The 9,259-nt window shown below is 42.6% G+C and overlaps 2 protein-coding genes across 5 annotated transcripts in view; one reads left to right on the top strand and one right to left on the bottom strand.

Moving 5' to 3' along the window:
- LOC134102550 (uncharacterized) overlaps window positions 1-2,546 on the top strand; it is a 7,371-nt gene extending 4,825 nt beyond the window's left edge. The window contains exons 11-13 of the mRNA XM_062556682.1: window positions 710-1,564; window positions 1,730-1,815; window positions 2,260-2,546. Of these exons, the coding sequence (XP_062412666.1) occupies window positions 710-1,564; window positions 1,730-1,815; window positions 2,260-2,290 (972 nt within the window). The 3' untranslated portion in view covers window positions 2,291-2,546. The remainder of the gene's footprint in view (window positions 1-709; window positions 1,565-1,729; window positions 1,816-2,259) is intronic.
- A 1,350-nt stretch (window positions 2,547-3,896) lies between these two features.
- si:dkey-93h22.7 (Fc receptor-like protein 3) lies at window positions 3,897-8,993 on the bottom strand. 4 transcript variants are annotated; one of them, XM_062556165.1, is made up of 11 exons: window positions 8,705-8,993; window positions 8,535-8,564; window positions 6,218-6,496; window positions 5,797-6,069; window positions 5,394-5,687; window positions 5,136-5,234; window positions 4,887-4,914; window positions 4,642-4,699; window positions 4,509-4,565; window positions 4,338-4,416; window positions 3,897-4,121 (listed from the first exon to the last, which is right to left on the bottom strand). In XM_062556165.1, the coding sequence occupies exons 1-10, from the start codon at window positions 8,748-8,750 to the stop codon at window positions 4,369-4,371; spliced, it is 1,212 nt and encodes a 403-aa protein (XP_062412149.1). In that variant the 5' UTR covers window positions 8,751-8,993; the 3' UTR covers window positions 3,897-4,121; window positions 4,338-4,368. The 4 variants fall into 4 exon arrangements, 2 of the variants coding, with proteins under 2 accessions (XP_062412149.1, XP_062412150.1); XR_009941486.1 differs by lacking the exon at window positions 4,642-4,699; XM_062556166.1 differs by lacking the exon at window positions 5,797-6,069.
- Window positions 8,994-9,259: the final 266 nt, after the last annotated feature.

The raw sequence follows: 9,259 nt of genomic DNA, 5'->3' as shown, positions 1-9,259 counted from the left end.
GTGCAGGACCATAGTAACATTGTAGCATATGACGGAGGTGGATTGTAGCTAGTTGGATGCCATGTAGGCTATAAAAGTAGCGATCTTTCAAAGTTAAAGTTAATCAGAATCCTGGGATATGCCCGCTTGACAACGGGAGAGATAGAACTAACGACTGGCTTTTGGCCGTAGTAACCAGCCATTTAGAACTAACGACTGGCTTTTGGCCATAGCAACCATCCATTGGAAAGTAGTCTCATAGTCAAGACAGTTTTAGCGATGTTTACGGACGCAACGGTGGAATAAAACTATGTTCTAAATATACAGGTTATGAATACAAACGGGAGATAAGCGGGATAACGGCCTTCGAGGTCGACCGGTTCGATGGAAATAATGGCACGGCGGAGGTAACTCCTTCTAGACTTCTAGACCTCCACCTAGCCATTATTTCCATCGAACCGGTCACCTCGTCGGCCGTTATCCCTTACGTGTACTGTATGTTTGTGTGTATGTTTGTGTGTATGTGTGTGCGTGTGTGTGTGTGTTTCATCATACATGTGGTGTTTGTTCCTCAGCATAGGGTGTCCTTGTGAAATACTCTATATTCCTTCCCATGATAACCCACTAATGATAAATATTCTGTGTGAGTGTGTGTGTCTTGTGTCTTGTGTCTTGTGTCTTGTGTCTTGTGTCTGTGTGTGTGTGTGTGTGTGTGTGTGTGTGCGCGCAGGTGTATGACCTCCCACCCCGTCCTGCCCGTCCCGTGCTGCAGTGCTGGAAGGACCCCCAGGTGGCCTCTGACAGGAAGACTGACCGCTTCCCCATCACTCCGGCTGACCACACCTCACTTGACGACTGCGTTACTATGAGCGCTCCGGGCCTCTACAGGACTGAGAGCGACCTCACCGTGGTCAGCTTAGATGAGGACGATGTCTACCTGCCCGCTCCCAGTGCAGGTGTTGAGCCGGTCGCCCCTGTGCTGCTCAGCAGCTCTGGAGGTGCGAGCGTGCCCGTGAGCGGTGGCGGCCTGTCTGAGGCCTGGGTGGAGCTGGAGCGTGTGCTGGTGAGCAACATGGCCAGCTTACAGCAGGAAGTGACTGTTCGCCTGGACGGTGTGGAGAACACACTGACGGCCGAACTTCAGCTCCGCAAGCGCCTCCGTGAGGAGGAGCGCTGGGCCGAACGCCACCGGCAGGGGCGGCGGCTGGAGGGCCTGCCCATGTGGCTGCGTCGCCTTGGCGATGCGCTCAAAGGCCTGGTGAAGACGAGGCCGAAGAGCGGCAAGGTTCAACCAGCCGATAGCGCCGCAGCAGCAGCATCAGCAGCAGCAACAGGCAGTGACGTCTCTGGGCATAAGGAGCTCTGCCACGTGGCACAGAGCGCCTGCCACTCACAGGTGGCCCTGGAGAGGACGCGCTCAAAGTACGCCCATGCTAAGGAGCGCCAGGCGACCACCCGTGATGAGAAGATTCTCAGCCAGGCTCTAGAACAGCTGGACGACCTGGAGAGAGTCTTCCAGAAGCAGCAGGAGCAGATGCTGCAGGACGTGGAGAACACGCTCAACTGGCTGCTTGGGACAGAGAACGTGAGTCTCACACACACACACACACGCACAGGGCTCAATGGAGCTCCATCAGAATGCACAAACACACATGATCAATGCTGCATTTTTATTTTAATGAGCTATATTTGACTGACAGTCTTTAAGATAGTGTTTAATTCTGCATCTCTGCTGGGCTCCTCATTTCAGTCTGGAGGTCCAGTGGACCTGGAGGAGGCGAAGAGGAGCGAAGAGGGCATGAAGAACAACAAACCTAAGAAGAAGGGTCTGAAGAGGTGTGTAATGTGTGTGTACTGTATGTGTGTGTGTGTGTGTAGCCTGTCCCTGCAGTGGACATTATATAGTAACAGAGTGGACATTAGTAACTTGGAGTGGTTATATAGTAGCCTATCCCTGGAGAGAGAGAGAGAGAGAGAGAGAGAGAGAGAGAGAGAGAGAGAGAGAGAGAGAGTGTGTGTGTGTGTGTGTGTGTGTGTGTGTGTGTGTGTGTGTGTGTGTGTGTGTGTGTGTGTGCGTGCGTGCGTGCGTGCGTGCGTGCGTGCGTGCGTGCGTGCGTGCGTGCGTGCGTGCGTGCGTGCGTGCGTGCGTGGGTAGATGGATTCAGGCTGATTTGTAGACTCAGTATGACCAGGGGAAAGAGAGAGTGTGTGTGTGTGTCTGTGTATGTATGTTCGTCCGCATGATCATGTTGGTAAATATGTCTTGTTTTCTGCTCACAGGTTCTTCAAGTGCCTTTGCTGCCTCAAGTGAATATCACCGTCACTGTACTACGGGCTGCGGGTTCAAGGCCGACTCCTCCATACCATGTCGAAGTGTCGCTAAAGTGCTCCCGATGTGCAGATTGGCGCCTTCCATGGCAGCCTCTGCCATCGGTCCCCCAGAGCAAGACACTGAACCCTAAAGTGCTCTCGATGTGCAGTGTGGCGCCCTACATGGCAGCCTCTGCTATCGGTCTTCTTGAGCAAGCTTTGTGTTTTACAAATGCAGTCCATTTCATTTCATAGTACAGTATTACACTATTTTTTCTTTTTCATTTTAAAAATCGGCAATAAAATTACCTTCATGGTATCTGTGTTGTCTGTGATGGTTATGCTTAGGAGGTGTAGCATGAAATGTACTCATGTCTCAGGAGGAAATCTGAATATTTAACCAAATGTCTGTAAAAACCTGTATGGGGGGAACCTGTTTTATCTACCACTCTGTGTTAAGTTAAGGTGGGGTGGGGGGAGCTTGCAGAGCATCAGAAGGCCAGGAAGATGCCTCCAGCGCCCTCTGGCTGTGCTAATAGGATGTGCATGAAACACACGATTTCTGAGTATGTTCCAAAATGAGCACTTTGCACTCTGTGGAACCTTCAGTTGAAAACAGGAAACATAAGGGAATCAGAGACAAACTCTTTGGGAATCAGAGACAAACTCTTTGCCATCTTACAGTTTGTTTCTGAAAACCTTTCACTAAATCAGCAAAACACTATACTTCTTTTGCAAAAGCCAACTAACCTTGGTTAACTCATAAAACTTCATAAAAACAAAAAAATCACAAAATTTAATCTACATCACATCTAGTCCAAGGCACCGGGGAACATATCTTGTGGAATGCCATATCCAGGCCTGCATGATGCCTGGTCAGTATCTCATGCCTCCTCCATTGAAAGGGCTATTCGTTGATGGGGATGGCGGTCATAGACCTTCCATCGTCAGACAGAGAAGAACTCCTCAATCGGATTCAAGAATGGAGAGTATGGGGGAGGTTGAGTACAGTGAAGAGTGGGTGATCTGTAAACCAGTTGCGGACCAAAGCAGCTATGGAAATTAACATTGTCCCATATGATGACGCATCTGGTTTGCTCTGGTCTCTGAACATTAGAGATGTCACAAGTTCACAGGTTGTCGTGAGCATGTCATGTAAGGTGTCCAAGAGGCATCATTACACAAAAGCAGGACAGGCAGACACCCAAGCACAGGAATTGGAGAGTAGGAGAAGGTGACTAGATTGACGGTAGGGGCCTGCAGGGCAGCATGACTGAATTTAGCCTCATATAGTGATTTCCGTATCATGGAAACTGATGAACCCAAGTCCACAATGAACTCTACTGGGCCAGTCACAGACGATGTTTTAACAGTGACTGTACAACGAATTCTGTCAGACGTATGATTATCATGTAAGTACAAGATCTCTATCTCAGGTAAACTCCACTGAGTCCACATGATGTGTCTACGCAGAGCAGCAAACTCATGCAAAGTGACCAGACTTTTGGCAGTTCTTACACTTGGCTGTGGCAGCAGGGCAGCTCTTGTGATTTGCTACATGTTTGTTAGAACCGCATCTAGCTAAAAATATCAATATGAGAGTTCAATAAACGTCAAATTATATTTCATTCAGTTTTAGTGTAAACACGAAAGAGCTTAGTTTGAGCTTGGATTGGAAAGAGCTTCAAAAGAATCAAATTCAAACATGTGGCCTTATAAATATTGGTGGAGTAGAAGCTTCATCACATTCTGTCTTCCATGACAGTGGATGCTGTTTGGCATGACGCCGTGTTCTCTTCCTAGCTGGTGCAGATGGGATTTTCTCCACATTGCTGTAAAAACAATAAAAGAAGATACAGTATTTAGAGGTTGCTCTTACATTATCTTTTTCCAACATTGCATTCATTAGTAGAAGACAGAGATATAATAAATTAGGGAAAAAAGAAAGAAACAAAAGTCATATCAGTCAATAACAATACCTCTTCTACCCATTCAACACGTGATTAACTCTATCCCCAAGCTCAAGTCTATTATTCATTGTAACTCACATATGGTTCATTTTGCTCCTCCTGATACCAATCAGTTTGGCTCTTCTATTTTAGGCCAATCATCACAATACTCTCCTTCCTTTTGAAAAATAAGATAAGAAAGTACAGTAAATGATCTCATCTGTCAACAAAAACAAACAATGTTGTAATGTGAAGTGCGTTCTGATTTACAAAGTTAACAACTGCCACTTCTTTGGCCTCGGCTGTATTTTTCATGAAGTCCTTGTCCTGTGGAAGAAAAAGTATTCATCCATAACCATTACCTGAGATACAGAATATGGGTTTAATCGAAATCAGACCTTACTTTAGCAATGCACTTTCTTTCATCCATCTCTGCTGACCACCCATTTGATGTTGAAAAGCTAATATATATTTTAAAAGAATAATAATAACAATGATAATAAATAAAATAAGTTTTGAAGAAATCAATGATTGACAGACACACACAAAACTATGTGTTCTTATACAGCTTAATGTTTGCCAATCAAGTTCTGATATGTTTTAAACTCAACATAATCTGAAAGCATTAATAGCAGCAACATGACTTACTTATAAATGTCCTTGTTATGCTTCAACTCTGAAAGAAAAACATATGATAGTTAAAATGGTTGTGTGATGCTCGTGATGTAAGTCAAGGTTTCATAATGTGTTTGCCAAGCATACAAATATTGTATTAAAATACAATTATATGTTTCAAATTACTGCTTGTCTCTCAGTTCCTTGTGTGTGTGTGTGTGTGTGTGTGTGTGTGTGTGTGTGTGTGTGTGTGTGTGAACTTAAAAGATGAAGTGGACTTACTGTATATTCCATAAAAACAGCAACTCGTCAGGACCACAGCTACAAAGCAGAAACATCCAAATACCACAGCCACCACCATCACTGGTAGTCGATTTGATGCTAACAGAAACCGCAAGAGAATGTACTTTATGAATATAGTGTGATGCTTTCAAGAAAGAAATGCCTTTTTGGTAGACAAATGTGAACATCTACTTGCATCATAAATGGAAAGGTAGACTCATTGTCACATTGACATTCATTCATCCAAAGCATCAGCACCTTCCTTATTGATGAGTCTCCTCTGACTGGAAATGCGGATCGTTTTGTCAAAGCTGTTAAAAGCCTGACAGTGGAATTCTCCAAAAATACTTGGGTCGAGGGTAAAGAAGAGGGTTGAATTATCTGCAGAAAGGACATGGGAACGTCCTCTCATCGTCAGTGGGGTGTTGTTGTGGAACCATATGTAGTGGGGAAAAGTGCCCCTCTCTACCTGACAGCATAATTCCAGCCCAGTCACTTGGAAGTTGTCATCCATGTGCTCATACGTCGTCATTGAAGCACCACCAACTGTTTCTGTAAAATAGTCAAAGACCAACATGGCCCACAAGGGTTCAGGTAATCGGGTTCATACTGTACATCCTCCTTTGGTTACAATAGGACACTTTATATGTGAGGAACCTACCTGCTTGTAGATGCATGGGAAAGCTGTTTTGATTGATGTAACCATTCCAAGCTTGACAAATGAATGTGCCCATGTGTTGGTCTAAATATATGGGAACTATAAATGTCAAACTAAGATGCTTAGTTATGTTATCTCCAATTTTCTGAGAATTGTTTAACAGTGTAAATGTTATGGGTGGTGTTCCTCTGAAAGATCTACACGTGATGCGAGCCGAGAAGTTTCCACTACTTTCTTTCACTACAGTGAATGAGACACTGGGCACAGAAACAATCTCTGAAATAGATCACAGAAAAATTCAAACATATTCAGGACTCAGCAAGACTAATTAGAAAAGTGATATATTGTAAAGGAAGAGGTGTATAAAATCATTGCCCTACATTTGCTACACATTTTCTAAAATATTCAACAAATAACACATTACCTTTTATGGTGATGGTTTTGCTGCTGTTGGATAAGTTAACTGAAATATTGTTGACTGTACTGGAACCAATACAAACGTAGCCTCCGCTGTCATTAACAGTGGTGTTGTGAATGGTCAAGGTGTTTGGTGGCGTTGCATCTCCCAATGGTTTGCCATTGAAAAACCATTTGTATGACACATGACTTCCTTTGGTTATATTGCATACAAGTCTCAGTGTCATACCCTCAAAAATCTCCTTAGAGGGAGGGTCAGAGAGGATGTAGACCCCCGCCACTGGTTCTGAAACGCAAAATAGTTGTTTTTCTTATTTGTTTTATTTTAAAAACAAAGTAAATAGTTCAAGCAAAAATACTTGATAACTGACCGAACACTAACAATTAACACTTGCTTGAAATGATCACAAACATTTTCAGATAATCAATTAATAATTACAAATTGATCCAAAAAAACCTTAGCAGGTCCGGAAGGAAATAATGTAGAATTCATTGTCGAAATTATGTTTTTCATTACTAGTGCACAATGCAGCAAAATCTTACTGTACTTGCACTTTGCACCCTCTCTGGTTCAAGAGTCTGCATTGGTATTTCTATAAAGTATTGCCATTATGTGCATTATTAAATAAATACCATTGTTGTTGCATTGATTTATACTGTAGATTGCAAGACAGTCAAAGGAGTTGATAATTACTTTTGAAGTGATACCAAAGGGATGCACAGGTCAGCTCAACATCCAAAAGCCGCATACATGTAGCTCAACAAAAACTATCGTGAGTTTGGGTCTGGTCCAAAAAAGCTACAAGGCAGTACTACTTAGTGAGGCATAACAGCGTCCATGCATGTTATACGGGATGAATGGATGAGACGGGGGACAAGAAGTCCAAGGGCTCTATTTCAGACATCTAAAATGCCAGTCAGAGACATTTAAGTAATTTAATTAAGAGTGTCCGGTCCACATTTACATTCACAATTAAATGGCGTGACCAGACATGTGCGCAATGTTCAAAAGGAGGAGATCCGAGGAGATCAGTTGTTAGAGTTTGAAGAATGATTTGTGGTCCCATTCCTGCCTGCCTGCCCTAATCATGTTTTTCATCCCATGATGCATCCAGTCAGACAGGGCTAGACCTCAGACAGACCGTTTTAGCACCAGGACTGTTCCTCTATGGAGAAATAATACCGTTTACATAGCCTAGAAATCTAGACGCCCCTAGCGGCAGCAAATGTAATTTGGCTGGCGGGGCAGTCTAGGCACGATCCATTGAGCCAGGGAGATGAGAACCCCCAGCACCAGCGTTCCAATCACAGCGTGTATAGAGTTGGTGGGTGGGCTTAACATAATGGTGACTGACATGCGACCAGAAGTTGCGACGGTAACGCATCCTGTTATTTGAAAACAAGAAGATGATTCGTTTAGCGTTATCCTATTGCGTGGAGAGGGAAGGTTACGCATCCTGCTACTTGAAAACAAGAAGATGATTCGTTTAGCGTTATCCTATTGCGGGAGGGAATTTGAAAGACAACTGTTTATCCCATCCCTCCGATTGCGCCCTGTCTACAGTGAGTATCCAGACCCTACATCTTGATGTGGGTCTGGCTCGTCAGGCTACTGTTTACATACAGTATGTGCAGAATTCATTTTGGCATCATTTTTCTGAAATATTTGAGGTCTTCCCGGAAAAGACACCTGTGGTAATCATTAATTTATTTCAGTCCTGACCCTTCAGTACATCATTTTGTTTAAAAAAAAACGCCCCCATTTTCGCCTGATGTCGGTGGCCAATCACAGAACAGGGGAGAAAGCAAGACCATGAGAAGTGGTAGGCGCTAGCCAGGCTACAAATCCCTTGCAATTTCATGATAATAAATGTTATTCTATATACTGATTTCTCATTTGCCCACACCGGTTTACACAGATGCCACATTCTCAAAATGAATGTGTTGAAAACAGCACACCCCTGTGTTCAGATAGGGACAACACGGTTTGTGTCGTTTCCAACACATTCGTTTTGAGAGTGCTACCGACAACTCTGTCAACAGCTTGCCCTTTGCATGATTGGACATTATATCACGACTGAAACCACAAATGTTTTCTGGTTATATTTTAATCAATAGTATGAAAAATAAATATTTATGATCCTGAAGCAAAACACATACTGTAGGATAGCTCAAAACTTTACTGTAAGTCTGAACATAATCTAAATAATCAATTTACTGCTTTCACACCATAATATGAGCATACAGCAGACATGTATACAAATATGTATTTCTTCATCCAATATTTATATTATACAGGAAAACCAAGATATGTGAAAACTTACTGGGATTCTGACATATGAAACAGCATACAGCTATAAGACAAGATAGAAAGATAGATAGATACTTTATTGATCCCCAAGGGGAAATTCAAGGATACAAATAGTGAATGAAAACAGAAATTAGATAAATAAGTAGGAGAGTATGATAGCAAATGTGCATGAATCATCCTTACCTAGAAATGTTATCATCCCTTGAAGACAGGCCATCATCATGTTCATCAATATATGAAACACTTCAAGAGACAATGTTAAATTTTGGCTGTTAGGTCCTCACCCTTGTCCCTCCCTCTTTATCTTCAAGGGCACTAAAATGTCAGTATACCTCCACCCATGTTTGTGAGCAAGATAAAGGCTTTAAACATCTCTTTTCACTGTCCTAGGAGACTGTGTTTATGTACTATGGTTCTTAGCAGACACTTTTGTCCACAGTGACTTACTTGAATAAACATTAACTCATTGAATTAAAAAAAAGAAAAGAAAATACCATAGCCATAGGTTTTTGAAGTGTGTACCATGTTTGCACTCCAATAAATAAGTATGTGTTAAGAAAGTTGACAATAAATATAAGAATTTGGTATATATCAATTAACTTGTATGTATCATTTTTCCAGATTACATTTTTTTTTTTGAAATCTGGAAAAACATAATTTGACTTCTCAGATCAGAATAAAAATTCTCAAAACCATTAAATCTTCACACTTGGACTGCTAAGCTGAAAGCGATAAAAG

This window comes from Sardina pilchardus, chromosome 15 (genome assembly GCF_963854185.1).
Source record: "Sardina pilchardus chromosome 15, fSarPil1.1, whole genome shotgun sequence".
In the NCBI taxonomy this organism is placed as follows: Eukaryota; Metazoa; Chordata; class Actinopteri; order Clupeiformes; family Clupeidae; genus Sardina; species Sardina pilchardus.
The sequence above is the reverse complement of the archived record's forward strand: the minus strand, read 5'-3'. Positions and strand labels throughout refer to the sequence as shown.